The sequence below is a fragment of the Bos indicus genome, chromosome 3, assembly GCF_029378745.1.
Source record: "Bos indicus isolate NIAB-ARS_2022 breed Sahiwal x Tharparkar chromosome 3, NIAB-ARS_B.indTharparkar_mat_pri_1.0, whole genome shotgun sequence".
Classification (NCBI taxonomy): domain Eukaryota; kingdom Metazoa; phylum Chordata; class Mammalia; order Artiodactyla; family Bovidae; genus Bos; species Bos indicus.
The window spans coordinates 96110621-96128382 of record NC_091762.1 but is presented as its reverse complement, the minus strand read 5'-3'; the positions used below and the strand labels follow the sequence as shown (position 1 = coordinate 96128382).

At 54.3% G+C, this 17762-nt stretch overlaps 1 protein-coding gene and 1 long non-coding RNA gene across 7 annotated transcripts; one reads left to right on the top strand and one right to left on the bottom strand.

Moving 5' to 3' along the window:
* Nucleotides 1-1362: 1362 nt before the first annotated feature.
* DMRTA2 (DMRT like family A2) lies at nucleotides 1363-7701 on the bottom strand. 4 transcript variants are annotated; one of them, XM_070786563.1, is made up of 3 exons: nucleotides 6984-7701; nucleotides 4892-5455; nucleotides 1363-3509 (listed from the first exon to the last, which is right to left on the bottom strand). In XM_070786563.1, the coding sequence occupies exons 2-3, from the start codon at nucleotides 5445-5447 to the stop codon at nucleotides 2458-2460; spliced, it is 1608 nt and encodes a 535-aa protein (XP_070642664.1). In that variant the 5' UTR covers nucleotides 5448-5455; nucleotides 6984-7701; the 3' UTR covers nucleotides 1363-2457. The 4 variants fall into 4 exon arrangements, with proteins under 4 accessions (XP_070642664.1, XP_070642663.1, XP_070642665.1 ...); XM_070786562.1 differs by having other exon boundaries at nucleotides 6988-7700; XM_070786564.1 differs by lacking the exon at nucleotides 6984-7701 and adding an exon at nucleotides 6514-6962.
* On the top strand, nucleotides 7656-12836 carry LOC139182243 (uncharacterized). 3 transcript variants are annotated; one of them, XR_011565890.1, is made up of 4 exons: nucleotides 7656-7759; nucleotides 7955-7997; nucleotides 8264-8426; nucleotides 12070-12836. It is a non-coding gene; the product is annotated as an uncharacterized lncRNA (long non-coding RNA). The 3 variants fall into 3 exon arrangements; XR_011565888.1 differs by lacking the exon at nucleotides 7656-7759 and having other exon boundaries at nucleotides 7799-7997; XR_011565889.1 differs by lacking the exon at nucleotides 7656-7759 and having other exon boundaries at nucleotides 7800-7997; nucleotides 8284-8426.
* Nucleotides 12837-17762: the final 4926 nt, after the last annotated feature.

Genomic DNA, 17762 nt, shown 5'->3' with positions numbered 1-17762 from the left:
ATAATGCCCTTGGAATCTGTGAAGCTCTAGGTGTTTTAGAGAGTGGATAACACGGGCCTATAGGCAGCCTCCCCAGGCCTGGCTTGAGGACCATCAGGAACCAAAAACGTCAGAGCATCCAGTATAGATCCCTCCTGAAACCAAGACATCAAGGCCGATCTTAAGTTCACCTCGAGTGGGGATGAGGGCAGATACTGAGGAGGGGGTGGATAGAACCCGGAATGAGAGAGACCGCGAGGCATCCGAAAACCTGAAGTGAGAGGCAGGACAGCGCAGCCTGGAAGCACAAGCAAGTTCACACTTCTAGAAGCTCCGCTCACTTTCTCCCGCTTTCCTCTCTCCTTCATAGGTAACTCTCTCCTCTTTTCTTTTCCCCCTCTCTCTCCTTTCCTTCCTTATCTTCTTTGCCTGTCTCGAGCCATCTCTGTCTTGCCCCATCTTTCTTCTCTCGCTCCTTCTCACCGCCCCCCACTTACAGCTCTCCCTCACCCTCTCACTTTATAACCAAACAGCCAAACCCCTTTCCAATTAAAGTGGAATTAGGCAACTCAATCAAATTAGTTCCCTATTAAAGCCCTTCTTTATTAAACCGTTTTCTTGTCCTGCTATTAAGTTTCACCGCCTGGCGGAACTCGAGTCGGCCTCAGAAGTTTACCTTGGGAAGTCGCCGGCCCAGCCTAGGGGAGGGGGCGCGCCCGGTTTCTCGGACAGGGGGAGTGACCCAGCTGGGAGCTAGAGGGACGCGGGAGGCCGGAGGAGGGGGTCGGTCCGGAGCCGCTAATTTCCTCCGCTCCGCTGAAGCAGGGAAGGAAAAAGGGGTGCGGAGTGAGGACTGAGGTCTGGCTGGAAAGCGCGTCCTCACTGCTGCTCTCAGATTTCACTGCCTAGGGCGAAGGCAGCACCCCGCCACCCCACCACTCCAAAATAACTCCCAGGCCTCTGGCGGAACACGGTCTTAGCCTTCCCGCCCCAGTCGCCTGATTGTGCCTAGGCTGCGGGTTCGTTCCAAAACCCAGCAGAGAGGCGCGCGGTGGGCGCCCAGATCTGCGCCCAGAGAACAGGAGCCGGGCCTCCAGCCTCGCAGGATTCCAGAGACAGAGAGCACTGGCCAGGCGACCCCGCCGCCGCCCGAGCGGGAGCTGGAGGGACACCAGGTCCCACGCGAGCAGCGGGCGCCACTCCTCCTGGAGGGCGGAGCGCACGCCTCTCCCAGGCGCGGCTGGAAGTCCCCTCGTCCAGCACCCCCGAGGGTCGTAGTACCCGCCGGACCTCGGCCAAGCTTCTCCCAGGCACCGCGGTTCCCGCGAGAAATTAAGATTTTTCAACCCGGCCGCCCGAGAAGCGGGACGGGATTCGTTGCTCTTTTCTTAGAAAATAACATTTATTTCTAGCTCATGTCTATGCAAAGGAAAGCACAAAGTGAGCCATTCTCTGCAGCAGCGTTTCCCGCTGCCGGCCCTTCGGCCGAGGTGTTTGGCGAGTCCAGGGAGGCGGGGATGGGCTCCAGCGGGCGGCTCTGGCTCAGTCACACGTCACTCCGTTCCTGCTTTCATGCGCACCTTGACCGTTCCTTAGGGAAAGACTGGCCGCAGGCAAGAGGGGCGGGTGGGCAGGATTCGTCTCGAGTTTACGATATATTTCATCTATAAAACCTGATAAGTACAAAGAGCGCATAGTCTAATTTTTTCCGTTTTGTCCTTTTTTTTGCTTGTTTTTGAATATTTTTCACGTTAATACCGAGGTCACCTACAGATTACAATTAATAACTTAGAATTCCATTTTATAACATTATACACTGGCTTGTATATATATGTATAGTTTATATAGAGATTTATACATATATAAAAACTCACACTGCACCAAGGAAACCCATGCTTATCGGCATAAGCAACAAAGAGAGCGACAAATACCGCAACGAGGAAAGTGCACCTTAGAATTTCTTTTTTTTTTTTTTTACAATTGGTATCGATATATATGTGTGTCCCAAAGACTCAACTCAGTGCCAAGAGATTTATACATCCTAAATTTATATTTGTTAGAATATTTAAACTTTTTTAAGGAAAGGGGAGACACATAAGACAGACTATCCTGCCATCCATTTGCGAGCGTGGGCAGATGGGACAAGCATAGAGACAGGAGAGGCAGGAGCTGGCCCGGCGGCTGCAGCCTCTGAATTCTCAAGAATTCCTGGCCTTTCGAAGGGCTGGGGAGCCTTGATGAGGAGGTTGGGGTCGAGGATCTGGGCGGCGCATCCCCTCCGAGAACATTTGCACCCGAAGCTGCTCCTCTCTGCTCGGCTCTCCCCACCCACTGTCCAAAACAAAACTGAAAACCACCATGGAGCGAGAGGACCCCAGCTGGGGCGCAGAGAGCGCACCAGGCGAGGCCTGGCCGGCGGCCTGCGGGAACCAGGCTGGAGTCCCTGTTTGGGGGCCGACAGGCTCGGGGCTGCTCGCCCTACTGCTTCTCAGGGGCGCCGTTGACCATGGGCCCGTACAGGCCGCCGCCGTAGGTCGGCTCCTTGTGCACAGCAGCGGCGGCGGCCGAGCGGTCGCGCATGAGATCGCTGAAGGCGTAGTCCATCGGCGGCCGGAAGCCAAGGGTGGGCACCAGGCCAGCGGTGGAGTAGGGAGCCATGAAGGCCAGGCCGCGGCTGTGCGCCGCCGCCGCCGAGTAGGCCAGGCGCAGGGGGCTGAGGCCGAGCGGCGCGCCCAGCGGGTAGGCGCCGGCGTCGGCGCCGAAGTGACTGGCGTTGGGCTGCAGTGGCGAGAAGGCCGAGCGACTGCTCAACGAGCCCAGAGCCCCGGGCGCCATGGCGCCGGCCAGCAAAGGTCTGTGGTGCGGAGGTGCAGCGGGGCCCGCCTGCAGCGGCGCGGGGAGCCCCGGGCCCCCGGCGGCCGCGGCGTCCACGCGGCCTGGCCACGCGTCGTCCGCGGCGCCTACCGCCCCCACTGCGGCCTTGTCTGGGGGTACGGTGGGGCCGAGGCCGGCCGCCAGGCCCCCGCGGTGGTGGTTGAGCACCTGCTCGATGGCCTGCACCACGTCGCCGCCGCAGCCCTGCAACACCAGCTCCAGGACGCCCCGCCTGTGGCCCGGGAAGACGCGCGTCAAGATGTCCAGCGGCGTCCGCTGCCGTGGACCCGGGCCCCCGCCCAGCCCTGGCGCAGGCGAGGCCTCCGCCTCTTCTTTGTCGGCCTCAGAACCGGATTCTGAACCCAAAGGGCTGGCGGATCCCGGGCTGTCCTCCTCGCCGCCACCTCCGGGGCCAGCACTGCCTGGGCAGCTGCCACCTGCCTCCTTGGAGGCCCGAGCCAGGGGTGACCCCGAAAAGGACTCGCCGTCGCCGTTCTCCGAGCCCGAGCCTGGCCGCACCTCTGGGGACGATGTCCCAGGACCCGAGTCCGCGCCGTCGGGTGATAAGGGCTTTCCCGGCTGCGGTTGCGGGCTGCCTGGGCGGCCTGCCTGAAGCAGCGTCTTGGGGAACAAGTCAAACTTCTGTAACTTGGCCTCTAGGAGGGGAGAAAGGGGTACGTAAGGAGGGGTTAGCACGGAAATGACCGCACCCTGTGGCACCTGAGCCCTTCGGATCTCAGCTTCCTTTTCCTCTGAGCCCCACAACCCTCATTCACTGGGCTCCAAAGCCCGTCTTTTTGCTCCAGCGGTCCTTCCCCTCTGAACTCCTATAGCCCTAGCTCTCTTTCCAGGCTGTCAGAGCAGTCTTTCTGTACCCAGAACTCCAGCCACCTATGCCCTGTCAACTCAATGTCCAGTGACCCTCTTCCTACGACTGTGCCCAACATCTTCACTCTTCCTAGTCTTGCTCTGCTCTGGAGAAGTGGCCTGACCCAGAGTTCAAAAAGTAGCCAACACAACTCGCACCTGTACCACCACGCTGTATAGAAGGCCTCACTCTATCCCTGTGATTCCAAGAGCCAAGCCAGCCTCGGGTGTTCTCTGGCCCTGGGCAGCACAGCCTGTAAGGGAGGGTACCTTGGGCGTTTATAAGATTCAAGCCTCTCTACAGGCAAAAGTAGAGCCTCTGTTTTAATCCATCCTTTCCAAAATCAAGAGCTAAGAAGTTCTTCCCTCCCAAGCTGGAAGCTGAGACAATCCGCCCCCCTCACCCGCCACCCCACCCCCCCCACCCACCCCCACCCCCGCCCCGCACCCCGGCCTAATTCCCAGCCCTACCAAAACAGCCTAAGGAGTCTCAAAAAGAGTAGGGCAGGGGCTAGAGGGGGAAGAGGAAAGGAGATTGAGAGAAGGGAGAGAGCGCATACTCTGAGAAAAGGGAGACGAGTGGGGAAAGAAGCTGGAAAAAAGGAGCAGAGCGGTTGATCAGGGAACACTGGGAACAGAAGAAAAGGAATCTCGCCCGGGGAACTGAGGGGTTTAAAAGGAATTCAGTGTCTTCAATACTAGAGAAAAACAAGAGGGGCGGGGGAGGAGATTTGGAGACAGTGGGATTTCTGACGAGAGTTGGGAAGCAGAGGGGCGAGGGCGGGGGTGGGGGGGTTGGGGTGGGGTGGGGAATCTGCGGCATGTGGAGAAGCGCTGAAAGAAGGAAAAGATAAAACGCGTGGGTTTTCGCGCTTGGGAGATGACCCAGTGAACTAATCAAGGAAGCTGGGACATCCCTGCGTTTGGGTAGAGGCGATAAGATTAAAACCTTTACTTTGGGGCCTGCGGTGGGAGAAAGGAATAAAGTGCAAATGCTTCAGAAAGGGGAGAAAGGAGAGTTTTGTGTGTTTATGGCCCAAATTAGCAGTTGGGTGCGCGGCCAACTCCAGCAGTTGGGGCATTTGGAGAACGGGATTCTACTCTTTCAGTATCGAGATTAAGTCCCTAAGGCCTCGCACCCCTGGACCCGTCCCTGCTCCCCTCTCCTCACCTGAGCTCCCCGCGCCCGCGGCGCCGCCCCCGGTCCCCGCGGGCGCTCCTGCTCCCGGCCCCCCGCCGTCGGCTGCGCACACAGAGCCAAAGACCTCATAGGCCGGTCGCGGCGGGATGATGCCATTGGCGGCGGCCAGCGCCAGGCCCTCGGCGGTGCCGTAGAGCAGCTGTAACTCGCGCGCCTCGTTCTCTTCCTGCGCCTGTTGCCTGCGCAGCGCCACCTGCGCCGCCATGACGCGCTGGCGCTCGGCGATGAGCGTGCACTTGGCGCACAGGCAGTCCTTCCAGCGGCAGTAGCGCTTGTGGCCCTTGAGCGCAGACACCACGCCGTGGTTGCGGCAGCGCGCGCATTTGGGCGTCCGCGGGTACTTCTCCGCAGCCCGCAACAGCAGCGGCGGCGCCCGTAGCAAGCCGCCCGCCACGCTCACCGGTAGCGAAGCGGCCGCCGCCGCCGCCGCTGCCACCGACGCCACCGAAGCCACGGGCGGCCCCGTCGCTGTCGCCGCCGCCGTCGCCGCGCCGGGTACGCTGGGCAGCTCAGAGCGCAGCTCCATGGCAGGACCTGGCGTGTAAGACCGTGGGAAGAGAGGAGAAACTTGCGGTGAGGAGCGCATGGTGCAATAAGCTAAAGCGCACCCTTGAGGAATCCAGGTTTAGAGAGGGGCATATCGGCAGCGGAGAGTTTGGCTAACAGTTACCAAATTGCTGGGAGGAGTTGCTTTGGAGCCTCCTTGTAAATGCCCAGCTCCTTCACCCCACTCCCTTCAGAGTTCTTCTTATAACTCATTTATGCACTGTGTGTAGATTTCAATTGAATCAGTGGTTCCGCTGGGGAAAAAAGTTTGAAAGTCACTGGTTCAGATGAGTGTAACGTGGGTTCTTTTTCTTTTTAATACCCCCAAACTTTAGCATAACTGAGGTTAGTCGGGTAGAGAAGAATGTTTGATGGGACTCGGATTAGAGAAAAATTTGACCCAACAATTAGACTGATGCCAAGACCAAAACGGGGAAATCCGGAGCGAAACGTTCGGTTTTGTAGAAGGGTGACGAGGAGGGAGGTACTAAAGCATGGAGATCAGCTGGTGGGGCTGGAACAGTTTTCTCTGGTGAGAGGTGAATGAGAGAGGGAAAAAAATCAAGAATAGGAAAAAAAAAAAAAAAAAGCTCTAGGAAGTGGAGTGAAGGCGAGGAAACAAACTCAGGGGCAAAATTAGGCCCAGGGGCCCAGGGACCCGTGGGAATGTGGGGGCTCCAAATTCCAAGGTACGAGCCTCCAGAGAGTAAGAGAAAATGGTTGTGGAGCTGAGTTTAGGAGGCCTGGGAATGAGGACTAAAGAGGAAATTCAGAGCAAGAAATTTCTTTTCAATAGGCAAACCCACCCCGAAGGTTAGCATGAGAGGCGAAAAAAACAGCGAGAAACAGATGATACTGGGGTCTGGGACGAGGTCTGGGAGAGAGGTGTGTGCATGAAAAAAAGAACCCTCAGGCATAGGCTGGGCTGGGAAACGAGTAAAAACTACAAGTTTTTAGCCTTGTAGTCTGGAGTAGTCGGGGAGGAAAAAGTATCTTGCAGAAGTTAGGCACTGCAGAAGAGAGAGCCTTTTCGCTGAGCTACTCACCCAGCCTTCCCCTCCCCTCCTGGTTTAGGGATCCTAGTCGTCAGACACGCCCTCCCCATCCTGGCGCCCCGCGGGACCCCACTCGGGAGCAGATTTCCCAAGTTCTGGTCTCGGAGTTGGGTTCGTGGGACTTGAACGGCCCAAGCTGGTAGGTCCGAGGCGTTGGGAGTCGCCTCTGGAACGGGGTCTCGGAGAACACAGGAGTCCCCCCTGCGCCTTGGCCTCTGAAGGCCCAAGGAGGCCCAACTCTTAAGCTTCCGCCGCGGCCTCCTCTGGGTCCCGGGTTCCCGGCCTGAGCCCAGGACCCGGTGTCTCCGCGCAAGAATTCTGGACCCCGTTCCAGTGAGCGCTGCCTCTTCCCTCAGGCCCCTCGAGCCGCGCAGTCCCTAAAGCCAGAGTGGCCCGGGCTTCGTCAACAGGGGCGGAAGGCCGGGCCGCGTCCCCCCGCCCTCCCTGAGGCCCTCAACTACCTGCCTTGGGCTCGGGGATCCTCCTCCGCGGGCGCTGCGCGCGCCTCCCAGCTCCGCCCGCGACGCTGGTGCTCTCGGCCTCTTCCCCTTGCCCCCGGCCCCTGATCTGACCACGTCACCCTCCTTCAGTCACCATGTCCGAACTTCCGGACCCCCTCTGAACGCTGCGCAGTTCAACCCTTTCGTCGGAAATCGGAGCCGGGGGACCGTTTAGGGATCGACTGGCTGGAACCCGCGACCCGGCCCTCGCCGCGTCCCTTCGCTGAGCGCGCCGGACGCTGCGCACAGCCGGGCCCCAGTTGCCCGGCGCTGCCAGACTCTCAATGAGCCGCTCGCCCGCTCTATTGTTGCTCCTTAGGGCTCCATTAGACAGAATTGGACAACAATGTGGCGCCTGCCATTGGCCAGGGGAGGCAGACGGCGCTCTGATTGGCCGGGCCCGCGTCCGGGGAGCCCCGCATTCTACAGTGTCCGAAAGATTCGAAACTCCAAAAGCTTCTCTGAGCGCCTCGGGGAGGGGAGGGGGCGCGCCAGGGAAGGAGTGGAAAAAAGTGGGCAAGGAGGAGCGTTGAAAATACCGTGACAAGTAGTTTCCGTGTGCCTGAGAGCGTGTGAATTGCGCCTAATTACCGTGTCCGGTGCGCCTCTACGTAGACGTGTGTAACCCTTCGGTTTCTGGGGCGCGGGCTCTGCTGCGCCGCTCTCACTGGCTAGCGGCGCTTGGCAAGGCCGACATTCCCAAGTAGCCCTGGCGGCTGGGGGCGGGATGGGGGCAGGTGACAATTCAATTACCGCGGCCGGGGTGGGGGTGGAATGGGAGCACGAGGGTGGAGAAGGGAGGGTGCTCATGGCATAAATGCCAGGATGATTTTTCCTGCCTTTATCCCGCTCCGTTTCGGCTTGTTCCCAAGTCCGACGCGTTTGGGGTAGTTGAGACAATTTTCCCCCCCTTTGCCGCCTTTAAAACGCAGGTCCTTTATTTTAAAAGTCCTGATACGATAGGCATCACGGAGGGTAAGTGTGGCTTAACGATTTTCGTTTTTAGAAGGGGGCCGGGAGAGAAGAAATGAGATTGCGCTTCCTGTCGGCGCCCGCCGGGCCAGAGCGCTCTGCGCCTTTCCCCTCCCAGCCCCCCTACCCCGTCCTTCTGCCCCATCTTGCGCTTTCTTTTCCTAGCTTTTGCAACATCCAGATACCTTTTCCGTGGTGGTGGGGTTATTTTCATCGTTGTTTTAAGTTAACAAACAGTTTGATTTTCTTTTTTAAACGAAAATGAAAAGTGGCCTCTCCGACTCCCCAGATCCCCTTCAACGCAGGACACACATCAGTCTGTCCTTCCGGTCCGGAGACAAGGTCGCCGCGGGCCCCCAAGAGTAGTTTTAACTTTGGTCACACTCTCCCGTCCTGACGTCACGGCTCTGAGGAACAGCTTGGTGCGCTGAGGTAACAGGTTTCGGATTTTGTTTCCCTTTTGAATGGCAACATCTGGAATTAATGCCGCGGTCCTCGAGCGGGATCGCTTTGGGTTTTTCTAGCTCTGACTCTTTCCCGTTTCTTTCTTTTTCTCGTTCTAATGCTCTCTCATTCTTTTTCTTTTCTCTTTACTCCGAAAGTAAAGAAAATTCATTTAATTCATGAGCAAAGAAAAATGAATTTCCTGTCGTTCTCTCTCCACTCCCGACCAAGCTTTTCAGCGTAGCTTTTTCGAACTTCCAGGGCCCCCAGGCTCTGGTCCGCAGTCCTGGGCGCGAAGATTCGGCTGGGGCCCTCCGGACGCAGCCCTTCCCACCTGGAAGGTCAACTGCTGCCAGCGCAGCCGCCTCTGAGCCCGGGGCTGGGCAGCTGGGGTGGGAAGGCTAGACAAGCGGGGTTGCCGCCGCGTGCCAGAGAACATCGCGCAAGTTCCTCAGCGAAGCCAAGCCGGGGACCCCGGCAGGGGAGGGGCTGGTTCGAGGAAGCGCCTGGCACGTACGGGGAGATTGCTTCCAGAAAGTTGACCAGGCCCGCACGCGACATGCTCAGACCTTGACCGTCTTCGATAATGATAGAAACCGGACTGTTCGCCCCTAGCATATTCCATTCGCTGGAGCCTGAGAGAGAAAAGTGTCAGCCCCCGTTGGGTCTCCCGCTCTGAGTGAGGGTAAGGGAGTGAGTCTGGAATAACAGTTCTTCAGGGGCGTAGGACCCAGACCCCCACCTTCCAGCACCTTGACAAGGTTATGAGGTTAAGGAAATCTATGCCTTAACTGCACCCTAGCGGGGGCGGGGTGGGGGGGGCGGGTGGCTGGAGGAGAGAGAAGAGAATGTGGCGCCGGGGGCCAGGCGCCTCCCAGAGCTCCCTTGGATAAAGTTTTCTAGTCATTTTAAACCCCAAACGAAAAGAAGTATAGACGTCCGCCTAGTTTGGGAGGCGCAGGCGGGGGTGGGCGTTAAGGCCAAGCCGCTATGAGATTCCCTCTACTCCCATCCCAGTGATCCTGCGGCATCCAAGGGTCAAGCCACAAGGTTTGGGGTCCCCGTATTTTATCCCGCTGGTGTAGAAGGAATCTCATTTCCTTAAGACGGGGAGAGGACACAGCCTGGAGCCCTGCTCAACCAGAGGAACCCAGCCTCCCTAGAGCCTGGCCTTTCTCCTCGCATTCACAACCCAATAGGTCCGGGACCAGAACCTTTTCTTTTGATGTCCCTGAGGTTCTGATGTCCCCCTATGCTCATGTGAGTGCATGTGTCATGGAAGGAGTCAGAGTAACCGTCCTCCGACGAGGTGGCTGTACTCACACCTCCATAGGCCACTTCGGGCTAGTCCTGATTTGAACTGTGCTCTCAGAGGGGAGCAGACCGGAAGGGGGTCATTGGACCTGGCCGCCAAGGGTGGGGAAAGCATGCTCAGGTTGAGGCATTAGGGGGTATGCCCCTTACGCACGCCGCAGTGTGGCTTCACAGCTGGACATACAATCTGCACGTGTGACCTCATTCTGCACAAGTCTTGGACACACCCTCACACCTGAGCACCTCAGGTGGTGCTGGTTTAGTCGCTGCCGGGAGGTTTAGTCGCTCAGCTGGTTTAGTCGCTTAGTCCTGTCCAACTCTTGTGACCCCATGGAATGTAGGCCATCAGGCTCTTCTGCCCATGGGATTTCCCAGGAAAGAAGACTGGAGTGGATTGCCATTTCCTTCTCCAGGGGATCTAAATGCATCTCCGACGCTGCTCTCCCATCCCAGAGGACCCCTACTGAAAGTTTGATGGACTTTACAGCCCTCTCATAAGCATGTTCTCATTCTGAAACATACACTCGGTGTGTGACCTCTCACCCAGAGCTCCACAGACTCCCACCCAGGTGACTAAACACCCAGACCGGAGCATAAGCACTTGTGCCTGGCTAGTCCACGCACGGACCTAACACTACTACAGGCCCCAGCGGGCCACCGGACCCTGGGCAGAGAAAGTCAGACCTCTGGGACAAATGAGGTGAGGAGAGCAGAAAGCCCGCCTTCACACAATCGCACACATATTCACTCGCTTACGCATGTCCTCTTAGCTCTAACTCATTTGCACACACAGTTCTGCTGTGCCAAGGTGTGGGGGCCCCGGGTGAGCGCTCCAAGCAACGAAAATCTACTGCTTGCATGTCTGAGACTGGCTCCCAACCTTCGCCCCCGCCCAGGCAGTGGTGGGGTACAAAGGGACGGCCCTGGTGGGGGCCCAGGGTGATGCCGGGGGTGGAGACTGTAGGAGGGCGCGGTGGCGCTGAGTAGGAGCCGGGCCGGGGACGAGGATGGGGGACCCGGGAGGCATTGACTTTTGCGCTGTTTGCCCTCGGCAGCGGAGCGAGAAGACGCCATCTGTTTGCCGGCTGCGGCGCGTCCCGTTTAATTACCCTCCCGGCAGCCTAATAGAGATGATATTAAACTAAATCTTTCTGACATTAAAAGTAATTATCCCCAAATCAGGGGCTTCGGGACGGAATCGCCCCTCCTGTCTCTGCCCTTCCCCTGGCCGCGCCAGATTCCGTTAGTTTGGCTGAAACTCCTTACCGGGAAGGGGGCGCGGGGAGAAGAGGGAAGGTACCTTTGGGAGAAGGAGTCTACGCAGGCCGCCCCAAGCACGCTGTTTCCAGTACAACTACAGACGCTCTTGTGTATACGATCTGCGCATGGATACACACACACCTGTACATGCACAGACACACAACGACAACATCTTCCTCCAGTTCAACTCATTAAGACTGTCTGCCGCGTGCACCCCCATTTGGACAGGGAGAAGCGCAGCCTGGTTTGCAGTCTCGGTCCCCAGCCCCTAAAATGGTATTTTTGCGTGGTCGAGCCCTCGGATCTGGCCTAGGCCAGAACCAAAGACCTAGATACAGGTTTGCAGCCACAAAGACCCTCTGCCATCGTGGGGCTTGACTTCTCAGGCGCTCGTCCTGCGAGGGGCCCTACGCCGCGTGCTTCCTTCACATGAGATCGTTAAGTCACACCACCCTCTGCCTCTGAGAGGCAAGTCCTGTTATCCCACTTGACAGGTGAGAAGACAGACTCAGAGAGGTGAGGTGACTTGTCCCACATCTTACGACTAGTACGGGACACAGCAGAATTCGAACTCGGCTGTACCAGGAAAGCCAGAGTCCAGGTTCTGCCGGATTCCAGGCGCGGGCTCTTGCTGGGCACGGTGGATGTCTGGGCCTGAGGCCCCTCTCGGAACCCTTACCCTGGCGCCCGCAGGACCGGCCTCTTCCCAGGCTTTCTCAACTCCCCCAGGGAAGGAGTGAATTGGAGACCTAGCTGCAGGCGGAGGGAACGAGGGCATCCACGCGGAGAGCGCGGCCGGAACCCCAAGGCAGAGCCCCAGCCGCAGCCCTCCTCTGGTTCAAGCCCTTGCCTCTGCAGGTCGTGCCCAGGAGGAGCGGCCGCCCCTTGCCGCCTGGCTTCCCATCTCCACATCCTTCTTGTTGAGCGTATCTGAGCCTGGGACAAACGCGCAGAGAGTGATGTTCATCACCCTCTTACTTGCTTCTAGTTCTGAGTGCCTACTGTGTACCGCTACTCTGCTAAACGCTTGGTGTGTGCTGTCTTGCTTGTTCCGCAGTCCTTGGGGGACGTGTGACGTGCGCCTTTCCGGATGAGTCGGCCGAGGTTCCAAGGTTCAGCGAGGCGACGTGACTTGCCCGGAGTTGTAGTGTTGCTGAGCCCAGAGGAAGACCGGCACCCAGATCCGACTCCCACTCCCAGGCGTTTTTCTTCTCACCTTCAGTTCTCGGCTGGTAGGGTCAGACCTGGGGGCTTTCAGTCGATTCCATTCTATTCAACTCGCTGGTTATTCACGGAGACGTGAAAGTTGGTCATCGTTCATTTCATTAATGTCGAGCACCTTGTATGTGCCTGGGCCTGAGGACTGGAGATAAGTCAACCGTGATGGGCCCTTAAAGAGTTCATTGGCCAACTGTGGACCCAGTCACTTAACAATGACCTCACAGGGAGTACAGGGCTGAGGTGTGAGTGGGCAAAGAAGGGTCAGAGGAACCTTCTGAAGAAAGGGACCCCTGATGCAAGACTAAGGTTTCCAAAATGGAAACATTACTGCCTGTTCTGTTAAGTAAAACATTTTAGATATTTCAGCAAAGTGTATCTGAAATATTTCTATGTGCCTACATTTACAAAAATACACGTTGTTACTTTTTAAAATTTGCAAATATGATACGTACTTTTCATAGCAATCAATGTATCTACATAATCTTTTAAAGAATAGCTTAATATTTCATTGTATGAATGTACCTTAATGTATTTAACCAATTCCCTTTTAATAGGTATTTAAGTTTGTTCCCAATATTTGCTATAATAAAAAAATACAGTGAACATCCTTTGTGAATTTGCCTAATTATTTTCTTAGGACAAATTCCTAGAAATAAGACTGATTAGTCAGAGGGTCAGAGGCTTTTTTCAGTTTTTGATTGCAACCTGTCAGCACTCAGGAGAAGTTGTATCAGTGGATACACTCAACAGCAGTGCATTTTGCTGATCTTTTTCATCTTTTCCAGTTCAAGCAGGAAAAGGGGATCTTATTGTCACTGTAATTTGCATTTCCTTAGTTTTCCCCATATGTGTTGGTCACTCATGTTTAAAAAAATCTGTGTATAGCTTTACTTATTTTTCTAACAGATAGCTTCTCTTTTCCTTAATTTGTGATTGCTTTATATAGTAAAATCAACAGTATCCTCTTATCTGGACATATGCTGCATTTCTCCAATTTTATTGATCTTATATTGCTATTGTTATACCAAAACTAACACTTTTCATGTAGTCACATCTGTCATTTTTTCTTTATTCTATTTGCAGATCATACTTAACAAGAGTTTTTCAAATCCAACTATCCAAAAGCATTTACTTATATTTTATATTAGCACTTTAAAATTTACATTTATTTACATTTTTGAAATTAATTTGAAAATTAATATTGGAATATGTGAAGTAAGTTTGTGGTTTAATTTCCCCCCAATAATTAGTCAGTTATTACAGCACCGCTTAATGACTCACCATGTCCCCACTGACAAAATACCATACTCTGCTTTCTCAGGTGAACTCAGGTCCTCTCTGCGCTTTCTCATCTAGGGAGCTATTTCCTTTTGCCCTAGTCTCACCCTTTTGATTATTGTAGTTCTGTAATGCTTGAAAGGGCAAGTCACCTTCTGATTCCTGATTCTTCCCTCCCTCCCCAAATTCTCATAGTTATTTTGAAAAGATAGTCTTCTAAATAAATACATTCGAATTTTTAAGGCTAGTTCCAAAAAGAAAGTGAAAAATTTTAAACCCTTTGGAAATTTGATTTAACTGCCTTTAGACATTACTTTGAGGGAGATTATACATCTTCACAACATGGTATTTTTTCATCTAGGACCCAGAATGACTTTTACTTATTCACAACTTTTACAGCCTTTTGTAAATTCTGTCATGCTTTTTTCCCCCTGTAATTCTGTTTCTTAAGCATTCTTTGGCATTTAAATGCTGTTGTGAATGGAATCTTTGCACTCATTACAGTGTCTTAACTAGTTATGACAGGAGCACAAGAAAGTTATGGGTTATAGTATATTTATCTTGAAACCAGTCTCCTTTCTGACCCCTCCCCCTTTTAAATTAGTTCTCACAGTTTCCTGGAGCTGAGTTTGGAAGGACCTGGAATTGACCAGGCCAAGCAAGGGAGGGAGGGAGAGGCAATTTTGCACAGAAAAAACCATGCAGAGGCCCATGTGATTTGCAGGTCCTCCTGGGACTTTGGAGATGGTGTTCACCTGCAGGGTGGTCTTCTGGAGCATTCTTCTCCTGGTCTCCATCTCCCAAGACGGCCTTTGGAAACAGCAATTGGGGAATCAGCCCTGGGGGCCAACAGGCCATCTAAACTTAAGCCACTGCTGCGCTTTGTGACCCATGCTGGGCTCACCTCCTGGCCACCCTGAAATCAGACTACATGGAGGAGGGCAGCAGCCAGGCTACCGAATTTCAGGGGAAGAGAATTCGAAGAGGATGAGCATTAGGGCTAGGCTCTCGCCTGAGTCTGAGTTCTGACTCCACTTCAGAAATGCGTGGAGGAACGCGTGTTAGCTGGTGTATGCACCCAGACTGTAATCCCCAGGTCACTGACCAAAATGAAGATATGAGGGAGGGATGGGGCTTGGAGGGATGAGACCTAACCCATCCTCACTGGCAGCCCCAGCCCCCACCCTGGGCCTCTTTCCCTCAGATAAAAGAGTTCTGCTACTCTAACTTCCACCCCCCGCAGCCCCACCGCCCATTCCCTCCACCCCTTCTTTTGCGCTAGGACCGCCCTAGTCTTTAAACTGTGTATGGTGGGTGAGTTCCAAGCTGCATGACTGGCTCAGGACCCGTAATTGGTTGGCTTGGAGCCCAACATGTTAGCTCTCTTTCCTGGCCGCGGTGGTGGCAAGGTTGGGGTCAGGGAGCTGGCTCACAAATAGGCCTTTGTGCCCCAGTGGGTGGTTCAGACTCTAGGCTTGAGGTGATAACTAGGTACAGACCACCAACCCCACCCCCCCCTTCCAGGTTCCTAGGCCCAGGCCAGTAAGTTACCTGGAAATTTCTACTGATGCTCTAGTACCCAGCCCCTTGGATCCCTTACTGTCCTTGCCAGAGGCACAGTAGGCACAGTGTGACCCTGCAAGCTCTCCAAGTGCCTCTGCATGCCCCTCTCCCCTCTCTGAAGCAATCTACATCATGTCGTATCAGAGGAACCTGAGAGGGGAAGTGACTTTTCCAGGCTCATACAGCTGGGTGCGGGGTAGGGGAAGCGAGCTGTTCTTTGCATCTACAGAAGAGACTGGTTGGCAACTTGGAGGAGTTGAGGCCACTTTCTTTACCCGCATTTCTCTGAACTGATCCCGTGGGGATGGGTGGAGGAAGGTGTTGGAGCCTCTTCTCTTGGGGGTTTCTTCACTCCTTTCTGTGCACCTAGAACCCCCCTTCACCCCTCAGGAGGGGCCACACTGTGCCTCACTGCTGGGCAAGACTCGAGCACCACCTTTCACTCATCCTCGGCACCTTTGGTCACAAGGCCTGGCTGAGCAGGGCTGCCAGTGTGGAAGCGAACCTGGGCTGGAGTCCTGCTTTTGTCACATCTCCTCCTTTTTGTCACATAGGAGTAGAACTAAGGCTTTCACGGGAGCATCGTGAGGCTTCAGTAACACAAGTGAAGTAAACTCCTCAGTGTCTGACACGTAGTGGACTCAGCTGTACTGGATATTCTTATTTGTTAGCAGTTGTTGGATGAATGATTTTCTCTTTTTTCAGAGAGGAAAATTGTTCCTTTTTCAGTACTTTTTTTTTTTTTCCTCCATTAGAAGGAAGACTGGGGAGGTGATGACAAGAGGTGCCTCCACACTTGAATCAAAATCTGAAAACCCCCTCCAGAGTCAGAATTCTGATGGATCTGCATGGCTCAGAGAGCTTGTAGTGGGCCCGGGGTATTCCCTTCCTCGGTCACTTCACCCACTCTGCCCAGCACCTTCTCCTGGGACTCCATTAACCAGAGCATGTCTGCTACAAAGCACAAAGTGGTACAGTGTCAGTAAGAAAGGAGCAGCCCAGCTCAGGGCACACCCCCAGCCTCTGGAAGCATCCCCTCCTTTCTCTTCTCAGAGGCCTCCACTATTTGGAGCATGCCTGGCGCTGCTGATTCCTAGGAGAGCTCCCCTAGTAGGCCCTGGACCCCCATGACACACTACCATTTTTATTCCACAGAACCTGTTCTTCATTCTGTGTTCATGACTTCCCATAGCACGTAAAAGACTCATAAAATGTACCCCTTTTCGTATGAAGAAACGGAGGCATGTAGGCAATACCTGTGTAAGCCAGTTCCCCACTGATGCTTGGTGTGGTTGAGGAGGCCAGAAGGGAGGCCTTGGCTAAGTCACTTCATTGCTCTGGCCCTCCATTTTCTCATCTGTAGGTAGGCCTGCTGATCTGGAAATGCTCTGAAATGAGAGGACTATGCAGACCCCGCTAGGAAGATGATGATCCCTACGTAGGATGCGCCATCCAGCTGAGGCCCTGGCATCCACCTCTGGAGTACAGCAAAGTTCCTGGCCTCCACACCTGGTTTCCCATGCATGTGCTTCCACCTGACCCCCCAAACACAGAAAAATTTCAGTAAGACTCTCCTTGTTGCCACCTCCTTGGAAAAGTCCTACACAAATGTTAGCAGTTTGTGCCCAAGGAAGGCAAGAAAATTTCCAGGGGGCTGGAGACCTGAGCCCAGAGGGGCAGATCTGATCCCTAGGATGCCTACCTTCTCTAACTCTGGGATCTGACTCTTGGGCTTGGGCGGCCCATTCATTACAGAGGGTACTCTGGCCAGAGCTCCTAGATGGGGTTCACCCCTCCCCAGAGCCCCTCTGACTGCCTGCATGAGGGCCTCCTCTGGGGTCCCACATCTCCTGGCACTCCTCTAAGCATTGCCCACACTGCCTTGAAGTTCGTGGCCCCAGGCCAACCTGGGACTTCTGGGTCAAGGGTAGAGGCTGCGAATCTGTGTTAAACAAAAAGCCTAAATGATGAATGGATGTGTGAGTCAAAACTGACCGAATTTCCATAAGGAAAAGAGCACTTAGGTGCCCTTAAAAGTGCTTCAATTAAATGCTGGTTTGATGAAAATGCATGATGGAAAAAGCGTTTATCTTAGAGTATGCTATATAGTAGCTGTGAGACTTTGGGCAAATGATTTAACCTCACTAAGCCTCAGTTTATCGATGTAAGAGACAGGGATTGTAGATCCTGTATATTTCACCTCAGAGGGCAGTTTTGCTATTCATTCATTTATATAACACTGACTGTCTGTGCCCTATGCCAGGCCCGGTGAGGACACACCTATCATGGTCCACAGAGGAGACTTCTGTGCAAATAATCACAATAATGTGATAAGTGCTCTACTGAGGGTAAGCGCAGGGATTAGAAGGGGCCCTAACTCGTCCTGAGGATTCCGTGAGGCTACCTGGAGGAGGAGTAGTGGGGTGATCATTGCCTGAGTTCTGGAGACAAACTGCCTGTGTTTGAATCTGACTTCTTGGTTTACCAGCTGTATGACCTCGGGCAAATTACTTACCTAATCTCACCAATGTGCTTTAATTTTCTCACCAATAATGTGGGGATACTAATATTAATAGTATTTCATAGGATTGCTGTGAGATGTAAATGAGTTAATACAAGTAAAGCACTTAGTGCTTGGCATATAGTAAACATGATATAAATATTCACTATCGTAACAGCCATCTATCA

What these genes read in the sequence shown, in the direction of transcription:
- DMRTA2 (XM_019958410.2), bottom strand. Translation starts at nt 5,507, where the DNA reads ATGCGCTCCTCACCGCAAGTTTCTCCTCTCTTCCCACGGTCTTACACG. An exon ending in CGCGGGCGCGGGGAGCTCAG is followed by an intron (nt 3,510 to 4,891) that starts GTGAGGAGAGGG and finishes CTCCCCTCCTAG; the next exon opens with AGGCCAAGTTACAGAAGTTT.